This window comes from Thalassophryne amazonica, chromosome 10, assembly GCF_902500255.1.
Source record: "Thalassophryne amazonica chromosome 10, fThaAma1.1, whole genome shotgun sequence".
Classification (NCBI taxonomy): Eukaryota; Metazoa; Chordata; class Actinopteri; order Batrachoidiformes; family Batrachoididae; genus Thalassophryne; species Thalassophryne amazonica.
This window is the reverse complement of record NC_047112.1, coordinates 106141759-106158566: the sequence shown is the minus strand read 5'-3', so window position 1 is coordinate 106158566 and position 16808 is coordinate 106141759. Positions and strand designations below refer to the sequence as shown.

At 41.0% G+C, this 16808-nt stretch overlaps 1 protein-coding gene across 2 annotated transcripts in view; it reads right to left on the bottom strand.

The window, feature by feature from the left end:
* The window catches only part of rab6ba (RAB6B, member RAS oncogene family a), a 274682-nt gene that overhangs the window by 148950 nt on the left and 108924 nt on the right, over positions 1-16808 (bottom strand). The window contains exons 1-3 of one of the 2 annotated variants that reach the window (XM_034180707.1): positions 13672-13678; positions 11208-11217; positions 10374-10432 (exon numbers count right to left, since the gene is read on the bottom strand). In XM_034180707.1, the coding sequence (XP_034036598.1) occupies positions 10374-10403 (30 nt within the window). In that variant the 5' untranslated portion in view covers positions 10404-10432; positions 11208-11217; positions 13672-13678. Of the gene's footprint in view, positions 1-10373; positions 10433-11207; positions 11218-13671; positions 13679-16808 lie in introns of those variants that run through there. The other variant, XM_034180706.1, reaches the window with a different exon arrangement.

The window sequence follows — 16808 nt, the reverse complement described above, 5'->3', positions numbered from 1 at the left end:
ATTCTGGATACATTGTAGGGAATGGAATGAATATTGGCCCACTATTTTCACTGTTTGGGGCTCTAAGGAGAGGGTGGATATCATGGAAAGACTGGTTATATCAGATAGGTGTAATCTTGGCACTAACAGGGGTGGCGGTCTTGCTGGTAATATGTTGTGGTATTCCCCTGATAAAATTTCTGGTCAATAAATTGATTTCATCCACAGTAGGACAGCTCCCACTGTTAGCCGTCCGAGCTTTAGAAGAAAGCACAAACGAAATAGACAGAGAACCAGAATATATGGAAATGGATGAAATACCAATTATCTTCCCCGACAGCCCCCAGCTACCTAATATTGTGGCGTATACCCCAGATAGGGAGGACTGGGATGGACCATGCTTGGTGATATTGTAGACGAGGAAGAAGACATGCACGCACATTTACACTCACACACATGCTCCCACAACAATGAGGGATAGGATAGACAGTATCTGAAAGAATGACATGGAGCTGTAATAATGAACGTATATGTATATTAATAGGACACAGGAGTATGGCTGAGAGACCAGACTCCCCTGATCAGGGACCTATGCCTGATCTGCCTCTATCAAGTCTGATTGGACTCTCAGAACTGTTTGGAGAAGAGGATATACAGGAGGGATGGTCGAGACATGATTGGTCGCCACAGCCGCCATCCATCCAGCAGCTAAACCAGTTGGCAACAGAAGGATCTTCATCGTTCCAGCACCTGGCGATGACGGCTTCACAGAATCTGCCTGCAGCAAGAGTCGGCCCAAGGACTCCACCAACACCTGAAGGACCCTTTGGACTCAGGAACACACCCCTTCCGCAGATGCCATGGAGACAGTCACATGTGCCAGTGGCAACGATATCCTCCAGGGGAGGCAGCCAAGGTCGGCCATATGCAGCAACCGCCCGAGTGCATCCTAGACCCAATTCACTGCTAGGACCTGTCCCCAGCTTTCCACCCCCAAGGCAGGAGAGATATTCTGATCAGCCCAGTGCCTCTGGAGGAGGATCAGCAGGGGTGGACCTTAGCCGAACTCACCCACCAGGACAGAGGGGCGCTTTGTACAGGCTGCTAAATGCCCAGAGTGTCCCAACCACTTGCCCGAGCGACATCAACAATACTCCCCCCACACACGAAATGCCTTCCCCCTTGAACTTCCTGTCCCCTGGACTGCACAACCTTAATCTGGTCATGGTCACCCCACAGGACATGGCAATCTTGGTTCGAGAGCTTTGTCTTCCACAAGAGTCTGCTCCAAAAACCTTGGAGCAGCTCCTGCCCCTCACAAATCACATTCCCCATGACTATTTGAGGAACTCATGCCACAACTGAGTCAGACAGCTGCATACCTGTTAAGGATACACCGTGACAATGCCAACATCTCTTGTGCTCAGGAGGGCCTCCATACTCAACTGTGTGGTCTTCAGTCTAGTATGGACATGCTAGCCAGCATGATGGAGCATATGGAGAGGGAACACCTAGGGCTGGCCACCACCACCCTGAATGTGGGCAAGAATTCTCTGGGAGCCCTGTACAACCTGGCCAAGCAGCACAAGGAGCTGGAAAGATCCATCAGAGAACTGCGCGACTGTCTGAAAGCCAGAATTCCTGATCCTTCCCCCACTACCCCTGAAAGGCCAACCTCCCCATATTCCCCAACTTCTCCCAAAACTTCAGATGCTGAGTAAATGCTGAGGAGCGCGGACTGACGTAATGGCACTGAAAACGGGCGATGACCTTGGTTCTTGAGTTTGAATTACGGACTGGTTTCAGAAATCTGAGTGTAAATAAAAAAAAAAAAACAAAGAAGGATATATGTTAGTAACGAAGGTCGGGTAAATGTCTGTCCTTACCATCATCTGCGTAACACAGATAAAGCTAAATGCATACACATAGATATCACATTGCAAAGTTATAAAAAGGGGACCCTTACATGGCGTGTTTGGAGATTTAGTAGTAAAGATGCACCATAGGGACCCCTTTTTCTTAAATTATAGCATGCATTAAGAGACATGCATCGCCTAAATTTGGCGTCTGGCCAAAAAGGGCATTAGAAAACAAGCTGAAAAAGAAGAAAAACAAAGTGGAAAATGTTGAGAAATGGCCTATAATGAAAACCATTATATGATTGACTAAGGCAAATGACTTAAGGACGGACATGAAGGGAAACCATTTATTGTGGTTATCATTTAACTAGATATAGCTGCGCAACCTTAGAATAGTTTCTTGATTGACTGACTAAATAGTGGTAACGTAGGGGTTATTTGATGCATTTAAAAAAATAAATGTGTGACGCTTTAACAAAATAATATGTAGAACCAAGTATAATGGGTTGGAGCCTCTGGTTGAGTGAGACAATAGACGCCAGAAGATGATTGGTTGCACTAATGTTATTACAGAGATTAGAGCATGCCATAGGTATTAAAGGCACTGCGCTGCGGTGGTTTGAATCATATTTGTCTAATAGATTACAATTTGTTCATGTAAATGGGGAATCTTCTTCACAGACTAAAGTTAATTATGGAGTTCCACAAGGTTCTGTGCTAGGACCAATTTTATTCACTTTATATATGCTTCCCTTAGGCAGTATTATTAGACGGTATTGCTTAAATTTTCATTGTTACGCAGATGATACCCAGCTTTATCTATCCATGAAGCCAGAGGACACACACCAATTAGCTAAACTGCAGGATTGTCTTACAGACATAAAGACATGGATGACCTCTAATTTCCTGCTTTTAAACTCAGATAAAACTGAAGTTATTGTACTTGGCCCCACAAATCTTAGAAACATGGTGTCTAACCAGATCCTTACTCTGGATGGCATTACCCTGACCTCTAGTAATACTGTGAGAAATCTTGGAGTCATTTTTGATCAGGATATGTCATTCAAAGCGCATATTAAACAAATATGTAGGACTGCTTTTTTGCATTTACGCAATATCTCTAAAATCAGAAAGGTCTTGTCTCAGAGTGATGCTGAAAAACTAATTCATGCATTTATTTCCTCTAGGCTGGACTATTGTAATTCATTATTATCAGGTTGTCCTAAAAGTTCCCTAAAAAGCCTTCAGTTAATTCAAAATGCTGCAGCTAGAGTGCTGACGGGGACTAGAAGGAGAGAGCATATCTCACCCATATTGGCCTCTCTTCATTGGCTTCCTGTTAATTCTAGAATAGAATTTAAAATTCTTCTTCTTACTTATAAGGTTTTAAATAATCAGGTCCCATCTTATCTTAGGGACCTCGTAGTACCATATCACCCCAATAGAGCGCTTTGCTCTCAGACTGCAGGCTTACTTGTAGTTCCTAGGGTTTGTAAGAGTAGAATGGGAGGCAGAGCCTTCAGCTTTCAGGCTCCTCTCCTGTGGAACCAGCTCCCAATTCAGATCAGGGAGACAGACACCCTCTCTACTTTTAAGATTAGGCTTAAAACTTTCCTTTTTGCTAAAGCTTATAGTTAGGGCTGGATCAGGTGACCCTGAACCATCCCTTAGTTATGCTGCTATAGACGTAGACTGCTGGGGGGTTCCCATGATGCACTGTTTCTTTCTCTTTTTGCTCTGTATGCACCACTCTGCATTTAATCATTAGTGATCGATCTCTGCTCCCCTCCACAGCATGTCTTTTTCCTGGTTCTCTCCCTCAGCCCCAACCAGTCCCAGCAGAAGACTGCCCCTCCCTGAGCCTGGTTCTGCTGGAGGTTTCTTCCTGTTAAAAGGAGTTTTTCCTTCCCACTGTAGCCAAGTGCTTGCTCACAGGGGGTCGTTTTGACCGTTGGGGTTTTACATCATTATTGTATGGCCTTGCCTTACAATATAAAGCGCCTTGGGGCAACTGTTTGTTGTGATTTGGCGCTATATAAAAAAAAAATTGATTGATTGATTGATAATGTCAATGTAAGGCCTTTACTTTGCCATGATTAAGAGGTTGATGTAACTTGTTTTATGTGGCCATTTTAAGTGCCTTGAATTACACCAAAACTCAATGTTTGAATGTCACCTTGCGTTGATATAATCCAGCTAGTTGATCACCTTGTGCCTTAGTATGTAGGTTCACCTGCACTTACACTTAAATATATTTACCGTGTGAAGTATCACTTATATTCATATCCGCACCAGAGTTATCAGTAAGTCGAGTGATGTGTTTTTCTTTTTTTATTACTGCAATGCACAAATGAAGATGTCTTGTCAGTAAACAACCCAAGAGTATAGTTGATGTAATGGGACTCTTTCGAGTCCCAGAGGAGGGACTGTATAAGAATTTTTAGGTCCTTATTTGAACTGTGATGAACTATCAAGTGTCCTGCTCTGAACTGTATGTCCTCTGGCTGAACTAGCAGGTGTTCAACCCAAAAAAAAGGGCTCTATTAGTCATTCGGTCTGTCAGGGGCTTTCCAAGGCCTTTTAGGTGCTTTCCCGCAGGCCACGTGCAGGGGGCCTCAGGCCAGCTGCACCTGTGGCCGTGAGCCCGCAGGCCACGTGCAGGGGGCCTCAGGCCAGCTGCACCTGTGGCCGAAGGTCTTTTAAAAAAATCAGTTGTAAATCCTTCACGTTTTAATGGGAGCGTTTGTCACATTGAAATAATGGCCTAACACCTGCTTAGGGTTCACTAGAGGATGCTTCCAATAGAAAACCATGTCTTGGGAATGAAATAAATAAAAAAGTCGAAGGAGGAGCGATGCCCGCGGGTCTCCAATAAATAGATGAGCGCGGTTGTCATATTCAGTCTCTCTAGAGGACTCAGTTTGTATAAGCTCTGTGTCGAAGGCTTAAATAAACTTAAAAACTCTGTGCATTTTATCTTGCTTAAGGCTGAATTATTCCAAAGTGTTGTGTCCTTTTCTAGCAAATCACTTGCAATTAGTTTGTGTTATCTAAAAGAGGACATCCCGAGACGACCAAAAGAAGGACCACGACATGTGCCTTAGACTGCCCACAATAAAAGGCCACTCTGAAAGGTGCAGTTTTATCACACAGCACAATGCCACAGATGTCGCAAGATTTGAGGGAGCGTGCAATTGGCATGCTGACAGCAGGAATGTCAACCAGAGCTGTTGCTCGTGTATTGAATGTTCATTTCTCTACCATAAGCCGTCTCCAAAGGCGTTTCAGAGAATTTGGCAGTACATCCAACCAGCCTCACAACCGCAGACCACGTGTAACCACACCAGCCCAGGACCTCCACATCCAGCATGTTCACCTCCAAGATCGTCTGAGACCAGCCACTCGGACAGCTGCTGAAACAATCGGTTTGCATAACCAAAGAATTTCTGCACAAACTGTCAGAAACCGTCTCAGGGAAGCTCATCTGCATGCTCGTCGTCCTCATTGGGGTCTCGACCTGACTCCAGTTTGTCGTCGTAACCGACTTGAGTGGGCAAATGCTCACATTCGCTGGAGTTTGGCACGTTGGAGAGGTGTTCTGTTCACGGATGAATCCCGGTTCACACTGTCCAGGGCAGATGGCAGCGAGCGTGTGTGGTGTTGTGTGGGTGAGCGGTTTTCTGATGTCAGTGTTGTGGATCGAGTGGCCCATGGTGGCGGTGGGGTTATGGTATGGGCAGGCGTCTGTTATGGGCGAAGAACACAGGTGCATTTTATTGATGGCATTTTGAATGCACAGAGATACCGTGACGAGATCCTAAGGCCCATTGTTGTGCCATACATCCAAGAACATCACCTCATGTTGCAGCAGGATAATGCATGGCCCCATGTTGCAAGGATCTGTACACAATTCTTGGAAGCTGAAAATGTCCCAGTTCTTGCATGGCCGGCATACTCACCGGACATGTCACCCATTGAGCATGTTTGGGATACTCTGGACCGGCGTATACGACAGCGTGTACCAGTTCCTGCCAATATCCAGCAACTTCGCACAGCCATTGAAGAGGAGTGGACCAACATTCCACAGGCCACAATTGACAACCTGATCAACTCTATGCGAAGGAGATGTGTTGCACTGCATGAGGCAAATGGTGGTCACACCAGATACTGACTGGTATCCCCCCCCCAATAAAACAAAACTGCACCTTTCAGAGTGGCCTTTTATTGTGGACAGTCTAAGGCACACCTGTGCACTAATCATGGTGTCTAATCAGCATCTTGATATGGCACACCTGTGAGGTGGGATGGATTATCTCAGCAAAGGAGAAGTGCTCACTATCACAGATTTAGACTGGTTTGTGAACAATATTTGAGGGAAATGGTGATATTGTGTATGTGGAAAAAGTTTTAGATCTTTGACTTCATCTCATACAAAATGGGAGCAAAACCAAAAGTGTTGCGTTTATATTTTTGTTGAGTGTATGTGAGGCACATTGTGTTTCATTCATCATATGCAATGTGGCAAGGGCTAGGGAGACTCCTGAACACATAACCCTATTGTTGCAGAAACAAAAACATTGAAAAGACAGGTTGATGGGACTCCAGATAACACAGGGTCGCAGGCAGGACAGGCCATTCAAATTAGAGAACTCATAGCGAAAGTTCACATTTTACATGCAATCAAAATGTATTTATTTGTTCAAGTTGAAAATAAATAAATCTGTGGACATCATAGCCAAACAACACACAGGGGGCAGAGTCTCTAACTTTTTCCAAGTGAATTATGATGTTTGTCAGTAATATCTTCTGAACACTACTTTGTTCAAGACTTGCTTGGACTGGATGCTGGCTAACATCATGAAGTCCACAGACATTGTGTTTGGCGATGCACATATCTTTGCAGGAGAATTAAGGTTCAAGTTGTTGCAGTCCTGGTTCTTCCTGTTTCATTATATGGTTGTGAGACCTGGAGTAGTAACCAAAAACAATGGCTTAATGCCTTTGTGTACTAGGTCTACTAGGTTTATGTACAAGGTTAGAAAAAACCCCACCCCCTGTCAAGTTGTCATGGGTGAAACCATCTGTAGAGACCAAAACCATTTTTTTGTACCAGGCTGTAAACATGTTTATTTCTCAGCTCAAGTTGGACAATTTAAAGAACATGTTGCACAGAATTCATAATAACTCAGATTTTGGCTATTAGAAGTCATGTGGTGATGTACTTGTATTATATCTATTGTATAAATAGCTAAATATCCAATCGTATGCCAATCCCCTGATACCATACCTCTTTAGTTTGTCCAATAGCACAGTATGGTCTATAGTATCAAATGCTTCCTGTAAATAAAAAAAAACCTACAGCATATTGCTTATTTTCAACTGCATTTGTAATCTGTTCAACAAAATCAATTACAGCCAGTGAAGTAGTGTGATTTTTTTTTCTAAAACCATATTGCTGTTTGCTATGTGATGTTTAGTTATGAAATCATATAACCTCTAAAAATACCTTTTCCAAAATTTTGGAAAATTGTGGCAGGAGTGAGATTGGTCTATAATTTGAGAAGACATGTTTGTCTCCAGATTTAAACAGCGGTATCACTTTAGCCAATTTCATTCTGAAAGGAAATTTCCATCATTAGTGACAAGTTACAAATATATGCTTTACAAATATAAAGGTTTAACAATACACTGTATTGTTAAACCTGTATTCTTACACTGTATTGTGATCTATGCTTAAACACACAGCAAGATGACCCCCCCACCCCCCACCCAGGAAGAAGACAGGTGGACAAAACAGAGACGTTATTTTAAAAACTGATTTCTGAACATTTTGAATGTGTGGCCATCCCGCACATTCTCAAACGCGCCCACATTACATTTTATATGCTGCGTCCACCCTTGATGATTTTGCATCTGCATGTCGTCGGCTCTGCTGAATGACACTTTCTGGAAACATGTTCAAAGTGTAAGAGCTTATAGATGAAAAAGAGAGATTTTATTTTTGTTTTTATTTCATGCAAAACATTTTAGTCGTCTTTTTTTTTTTGCCAACTAGAGCCCCACAAAGTAATGAACTGCAAGGATGCAAACCAAGAAAAACTCCAATTCTGCAGAAGAGACACCTTTAAGCCAGACTGAAAAGACGATCTGGAAAAAGATTACGCATAGTGGAAGCATGTGCTTTAGTCAGATGAGATGAAACTAGAGCTCTTTCATCATAGAGACATTGTTTATATTTGGAGATAGAAGGGAGAGGCCTATAACCCAAAGAACACCATCTCCACAGTGAAACACAGCATTGGGAGTATTATGCCGTGGGGATGCTTCAGTGCATCTGTAACTGGGAATATCCTCAAGGTGGAAGGAATTGTGAAGAAATAAGAGTATGTAAAGATTTTGAAAGAAAACCTCAAGCAGTCAGGAGCAAAACTGGGCTTGGGTCGACCTATTTCATAGGGGGCTAATAAATTTCTACATGGCATGTAGCCATGACTTTCTGTATATTTTGTATGGCAGAAAAAAGTTCCCTCTTCAAGAAATTTTAATACCGAATTTAAAAAAAAAAAAATTTATCGGTTTGTTGTTTGAAGTGAGTCATACAAAATTATTTGCATGTTTATTTTGAATACAAATCCAAACCAATGCATTGCAAAGCATTTTTTTCTCCTTAACATGTGATGGTACAGATTGGTCACCTCATAATCTCAAATCTATGAGTATAACTGGTTTATTTGAAAAGTTTAAAAATATATAAAATCCATTGCCACAGATCAGTTGCTCAGATTCACTTGTTATTGCATTTTGCTGTACTTTTTAATTAATTTATTTCATTTATACAGTACCAAATCACAAAAAAAGCTGCCACAAGGTGCTTTACACAAGTAAGGTCAAACCTAACCAACTCCTAGAGCAAGCACACAGGCGACAGTGGTAAGGAAAAACTCCCTCTGACGATATTGAGGAAGACACCTCAAATAGACCGGTCTCAATGGGGTGACCCACTGCTTAGGCCACTCTAACAGTTACAAGATGTTACAATGAACAATTAATAAGTTGTCACTGTTGTATTGATACAACAATGACAATACAGTGTGTACATATGTGTGCAAGACTTAAATGGCAGACATGCCTTAATTTGATCAAAATCTGCAAGATTCACAGGATTATTGACAGATTATTCGACATCTATTTCTACAAATAGTCAATCGATGACATCACTGGTTTTCTCAATCAATCTGACTGATTTATATGTACACTGTACAGGCTGTAAGATTCAGAAAAAAAATGCCCTTTATACAATAAAATAAACAGTTCCACGAAAATGTTCTCTCTCATCTAACCCAAACTTTAATGGAACCCACTTTTGCCAAAGTCAAAACTTTTTGCACTGTTTCATGAAAATATGTTGATTGACATATTTTCGGGAGTACACGTTGCATTTTATTTTATTTTTTAACTAGTTTATACTCCAGTGCAATTTATATACTGAAAAGTATTAATTATTCATATTAATAATTATAATGACTACTTATAAAGACTTTTCCCAGGAATCAAAGCACTAAACAACACAAACTAATAATAAAAGAATAAATGACAATAATAAAGAGTACACTATCACGTTGGACAAAAATCCCAAATTAAAGAACTGATGATATAGGAAAAAGGTGCAACTTATACTCCACGGTGACTTATATACAGGTTTCTCCTCTTCAAGCGCCATTTTATAAACAGGTGCTACTTAATCTCTGGAAAATACTGTAGCTTATAAGTAACATTGTTGGTAAAACTAATCAAACAACAAACAGCAAACTGATCTGGTTGAAAACATCACCTCAGTTAATGAAACAAAAACGAGTCATTAACTCAATGAAAACATAGTCCTTTAGTTTGTACCTATATCGAGAAGTTTCACTTACACCATTATCAGCGAGTAATAGGGTAAAAGACATTAAACTATATTTTTTTGCAGAAGTGATACAAAATAGTTATTGTTCTCCTTCAGCGTTCTTATTATCTGATGGTATTTCAGAGTTGCGCCTTATTGCTTTCTCCACACTTTCCAGAGCCTCATTAAACATGCCCACAATGAAAGGCTTCAGTTAGCATGAAGAAAGGCACAATTTACTGCACATTAAGGAGAGGAGATTTATTCTAATACCTTTTTTATAGCTATGTAATTGGAATATACTGGGGGGGGGTATAAATCAATAATACAGAACCTCAGTGTGTCTAATTTTCCACATGCAAAGGCTGTTGAAGGACTATGCTGTTTTGGGGTTACTGGTTGAGATCAGGCTGCGCTGGGGAAGACACTGTATATGCTTTCTTGTCAGCTCACTATGTTCGTGATCAGTTCAAAGACGCTTGTCTTAACACTCGGTGTATAGTGTGACCTTATTTCATTAGAGCAACTGAGTTTATTTCCTCAATGTCAATCTATGTAGTTTTCCAGAGTAAAGTCATGCAGAACAGTGTCAACTATCACTAATGACAAAATAAAATATTGGGGACAAATTCTCCAGTGCTTGTGCCTACCTGATATGTGTTGTCAAAACTGTCGTACATGAACCGTGTAATCAGAGACGTCTTCCCAACTGAAAAAGAAGAAAGAGACACATGGCATTAAATGTGGAACCCGAGGCGTCGTCTCCGTGTGTTCAGACACAGTAAATACGGCAGGTGGCAGTTACGGCTTCTCAAGTGGCTGTTAGTGCCGCCGAGGGAGCTCATTACTGTGTGAGCAGGTGACCAAATGGTCATCAGTGGCATCAGGCCCATGTGTAATTATGGCATTGTTGCTGCCATCAGGCCGATTCCCAAAATGACTTCACTCCCATTATAAAGACAAGGATACACAAAGCAGTTTTATAGAATGTTTGGGGGGGGGGGGGGGGTGTTTTTGAAGAATGATACGTTTTCTGTACTTCTCATTTTCTGTACTTCAATTATGGACTATGCTAAGCCCATCGGTTAGGTACAGAAGACCTCAGTAGTGTACACACTTCTGCCAAATATGGCAGACCTGGATCCACACATTAATTTTTGAAAGTGCATTTACAACTATGAATGCAATGATTGCAACTCTGATACTAATTTGAGTATCATGAGATCGAGTCATGTAATTAATTATATATACATCTGTCACACAGGCTGCATGAGATAGGCTGCCTGTGCTATCTTCAGGTCTGCACAGCATAAAAATTTTATTTAATTTAGTTGGCCCCCAGTCTCTTGTGTTGCAGAATTGCTTCTGCATGCTAGACTTAGTCTGTGCCATGCCAAATATTGCCTGACCTTTCATAGGTTTTAGCGTTAGCCACCTCTTGGTTGTCTGAATTCCGGTACTGCTACAAACTATTGGTAATCAACACTTTGTTCTCTTCTTCCAAAAAATTGCACTCAGGGGTTATTCTGTCAGCAGTGTGTAGTGTTAGGGAAAATCTTTGGTAGCCACACCCATCTTTGGAGGGAGCTGCATTTGCTGCACCAGATCCATTAGATGCAATCAATTTAAGTAGATTTCTAAGCACATACACAGCCACTGGAATCAGGATACCTGATACAGTGCAGCTCATTATGACGACAACTGTGACATTACGCTAGCCAGATGTTATTACAGCAAATGAAACCCTTGTGCTAAAATGAATTATTGTAACTAACCATATCAGCAGCTGATTTCATTGATGGCTTCCTTCTCTCTAATCATTCCAGTGCTACCAGAAAGACCCCGAAGAGTTTGTGGTTGCAATGAAATCCTGCACCTTCTCAACCCTTTCTGGAACCGATTTGAAACTGCTCCTCCAGGATGTACATTTTTTATATGTCCCCATCATGGGCGCAATTTGGTGGGGGATAGGGGGGACATGTCTCCCCCACCTTTCCAACTGGGGGGGAGCGAATATGGTATGCCCCCCCACCTTCTGACATATATGTGTGTACTTGAAACATGCTATGTCAGTCTTATGTGCAAAACCATGTCAGAATAGTATCTTTGTTTCTGCAAGTTTGTATTTTTAGCAGCATTGACTTGTTTACAACACCTGTTTCTTGTTTGTCACATTCGGAATTTTCTGGGACTGCATTTGCCCAGATTTGAAACCAAAAATAGTTGCCTCTAGGGACTAGTGTCTATACATAAGTATCAATGGACCATATGGTGATTTACTAAATTCTGAAAGTTAGAAAAGAAAATCAGAAAAGCTGTCTGGGACCTCAGAAAGCCCATCTGCAATTATTGCTTGATCTCCAAAATCAGTCTATGCAAGCGAAATTATGTTCAGTATGAGTGTTGTCATTAGTGCCACTTCGAAAATTAAATTCATGATAAGTAATTTATCCTAAACTTATGATCTGTTGTTTTTTCAAACTTATGCAAAAACAAATCTTGAGAAAAAAAAATACAATATGCGATAGTTAATAATTATTAAGGGCCTCTTCTTTCATATTTATGAATACATTTTACCACATTGCAGTTTTTTTTTAATGAAAACTCAAACCATCATTCTTTTTGAGTTCTACACACGTGGTGATACCTTATTTACACTAGGATGTTAATAAAATCAATGCTGGTTATTCTCAGAATAAAGTACTTATATCCACAGTTTCAAATTGTGTAAGTCAAATGGTGTCCACTTTATGGCCTTCTCAAAACATTAAAATTACTGTTCTGGATGCTCAGAATGCATCTGAGCTTATCTAGAAACTGGCCTATGGGCTTCGGCCCTGCAGGCCTCGTACTTTGTCCCCCCCAATTTCTATTTCTAAATTGCGCCCTTGGTCCCATCTCTTAAGAGACCAAACTGAATTAGGCAGACACAGTGACAAATTAAAAATACATAGAGCCCCATTTTACACCCTCAGAAAACAGCACAAAGCCCAGCACAGGTATTATTGCTCGTTTCCATCTGAAACAGCTGACATTTTTTATACCAACCACACGTCCTCTAAATCACAGGAGCACTTGCGCTCGTGTGGCTGTGTAAAATTCTCTGTCACATACAGGCAAAATCAAACCACAAAATCGAAAATCATTCGAAAATTGAACCAGAATGCATGTTTTTTTGTGTCAGCCAAAGTTCCAGTCACTCTCACTGTTTCACTTTGCAGCGCCTGCCAATTCTCTTATTTCTTTCCACATTAATTAACTTATATGTAATAATGTAAAATGACACAGGGAAAAGGTATTGAACACCTCAACAAAAGGCAGGTGCAAAAAGACATGGAAAGTCAAGACACCAGCTGAAATCTATCAGTAATTGAAAAGAAATCCTGCCCCTTGTCAGTGCACATTAATATCAGCTAGTTCAGTCCCAAGTGATATCCTATTATAAAGGGTGTCTTGTTACTAAGTTGTCACACAAGAAACATCTCATGATGGGTCTGTGCAACATTATTGTTACAAAACATATACTTAGCATTGGTTACCGAAGGATTTCTAAACTTCTAAATTTTCCAGTGAGCACGGTTGGGGCCATAAACCAGATGTGGCAAGAAGCTCCTCACAAGATTTCTGACATAGCAGTGAAAATAATTATCAGAAGAGTTGTCCAAGAGCCAAGGACTACTTGTGTAGAGCTTCAGAAAGACCTGGAATTGGCAGGTGTAATTGTTTAAAAGAAAATAGATAATGCACTCAGCCGCCATGGCTTGTATGCACACTCATCAAGCAAGACTCCAGTGATGAAGAAAAAGCATGCTAAAGCTCGTTTAAAGTTTGCTGTACAACATCCAGACAAGCCTGTGAAATACTGGGAGAATATAGTCTGGTCAGATGAAACCAAAACTGAACTCTTCAGATGCCATAATACACACCACAAATAGCACTGCCCATCACCCCAAAAACACCATACCAAGAGTGAAGTTTGGAGGTGGAAACTTCATGGTGTGGGGCTGTTTTTCCAGCATATGGCACTGGCAAACTCAATATAATTGAAGGAAGGATGAATGGAAAAACGTATATAGACGTTCTTGATAAAAATCTGCTGCCACCTGCCAGGATAACAAAGATGAAAAGAGGGTGGACATTTGAGCAAGATAGTGATCCCAAACACATTAGCGAAGGAAACTCTCAATTAGCTGCAGAGAAAGAAAATAAATCTGCTGGAATGGCACAGCCAATCAACTGACTTGAATAAAATAGAAAATGTATGGACAGAACTAAAGATCAGAGTTCATAGAGTTCGGGGAGGTGATGGTCTAGTGGTTAAAGCATTTGGCTTGAGACCAGAGGATCCTCAGTTCAAATCTCAGCCTGACTGGAAAATCATGAAGGGCCCTTGGGCAAGGCCTTAATCCCAGAGTTGCTTGCGGTGTGTAGTGGCGCCTTGCATGGCAGCAGCCTCACATCAGGGTGAATATGAGGCATTGATGTGTAAAGCGCTTAGAGCATCTGATGCAGATCGAAAAGCGCTATATAAATGTAGTCCATTTACCATTCATAGAAGAGGTTCACAGAACCTTAGATTTATAGACTGTGTGGAGGAATAGTTTCTCCATACAGGAGGCATCTTGAAGCTGTCACTACCAACAAAAGCTTTTGCACAAAGTATTAAATAAATTCACTAAGTGTATTCAATATTTTTTTCCCTGTGTCATTACATTTTATTGCACATAACTTAATTTTTGTACTCATTTGTTTTGGTTTCTTTGCATCTATGGATTACCTGGGTTGTTACTGACGTGATGACAATTTCATGTCAATAGCAGCTTTAGAAATCTCTTTAATGAGAACAATGTTGACATGTTCAATATTCATTTTACCTGCTGTATGTCTTTAAAAAAGCTGTTCAAGTTTATCTAATTTTGGAAGAGTGTGACCATGAAAGCTTTGAGACAAAGCGGTGTTACCATAATCTTTACGGGACACCTAACAGTTACAGTGGTCCCCCTCATTAGTGGCCCCTCTCACAAGAGGCCACGTTGCATACACAGTCACATTTCTACTGCAAACTGTTGTTCTATTGATTTCACCTCTCAAGAGTGGCCACCCCTCAACCGTGGCCAGTGGCCAACTCAAAAGGATGAAAATCTCTTCAACAACGGCCATTCGCTGGAAATTCCCAACCAGGTTTTCACACAGAAGTCACGTCCAAACTCTCCCATGAACATGAGCTCACGAGATTACTCCAGGAAACAAAAGAAAAATGGCTCCTGTTGGCAAAATGTCTGCATCTCAGAAAAGAAAAGCTTTAACTTTAGAAAAAAAGATGAAAGTGATTCATTTGAATGAGAAAGGAGAAGTTTCCCTAAAGTTAGCTGTTGATTTCAGTGTTGGTAAAACAAAGATCAACAACATTCATACAACACTGAAGATGCTAGAGCTGTGACTGATATGGATTTTTTGAGGCAGATGCCGATAACGATATTTGGATGAAAAAAATGCAGATAATCGATAAATCGGCTGATTTGATTTTTTTTTTTAATGAATAAAATGTTCTTTTTTTGGACCCTTAACAAAAAAGGTATGAGCTAAAAGCAACATCCCAATCTGCGCTAATCAAAGTCGCAGCAATGTCATCGTGGATGGTGCCGCACTGCGGAGGAAGGGACCCTGTGAATTTTCACTCCTCTCCGCTCTGTTTACTGCTTGCCATGAGCCACAGTCCTCCTCCCTGTCTTCGTGGAAACATTGGTAGAGCCCGACCGATATGGATTTTTTGAGGCTGATGCCGATAACGATATTTGAATGAAAAAAATGCCAATAATCAATAAATCGGCTGATTTTCTGATAGCCGATAAATCAACTGATTTTTTTTTTTAAATGAATAAAATGTTCTTTTTTTGGACCCTTAACAAAAAAGGTATGTGCTAAAAGCTGAAGCTTTGTCCTCATATTGATTAACTTTATAACAGAAGAATTTTCAAGTTCAAAAAATGCAAAAATGCAATTGGAGCAGTTAGGGGACTATTCAAATGGACCAACTAGTAAGATATAACTCCTGTAAATGATCTTTGCCATATCACGTGAAGTAAATCTGCCCTATGATTGGATTTTGGAAAACCATGTGACGGAGAACCAATTCCGATTAGACACTCGCATTGTGCATGTCATCACACATCTTCTATGAGGAGTACCAAGATGGCCGACGGTGGATCGAAAGTCCGCAGAGTTAACTTTTCAGCAAAAAAAAAAAAAAAAGTAAGTTTCTATGTCATATCATTAAAAAGTTATTTACAATTTAGTAAAGCTTGGCCCCAGCCGTCGCATACGATGGCGTCGGCCCCAGAGGGTTAATGGCGAATGGCAGTAATTCCCAGAACCCTTCCGGACAACCAGTGAATCTGAATGTTTCAACCTCTCAGCACTAAACGCTAGAAATAAGGTCTACACAATGTGGGCTTAATAAAAAGCGTGACCGACGCAATGAAGCACATTTGACACATTACTACATAAACTGAGTTAATCAAACTGAGTTGAACTGAAACGGGAGAAATGTGGGGTGAATCAAATCAAATCAATTTTATTTATATAGCGACAAATCACAACAAACAGTTGCCCCAAGGCGCCTTATATTGCAAGGCAAGGCCATACAATAATTATGGAAAAACCCCAACGGTCAAAACGACCCCCTGTGAGCAAGCACTTGGCAACAGTGGGAAGGAAAAACTCCCTTTTAACAGGAAGAAACCTCCAGCAGAACCAGGCTCAGGGAGGGGCAGTCTTCTGCTGGGACTGGTTGGGGCTGAGGGAGAGAACCAGGAAAAAGACATGCTGTGGAGGGGAGCAGAGATCAATCACTAATGATTAAATGCAGAGTGGTGCATACAGAGCAAAAAGAGAAAGAAACACTCAGTGCATCATGGGAACCCCCCAGCAGTCTAAGGCTATAGCAACATAACTAAGGGATGGGTCAGGGTCACCTGATCCAGCCCTAACTATAAGCTTGAGCAAAAAGGAAAGTTTTAAGCCTAATCTTAAAAGTAGAGAGGGTGTCTGTCTCCCTGATCTGAATTGGGAGCTGGTTCCACAGT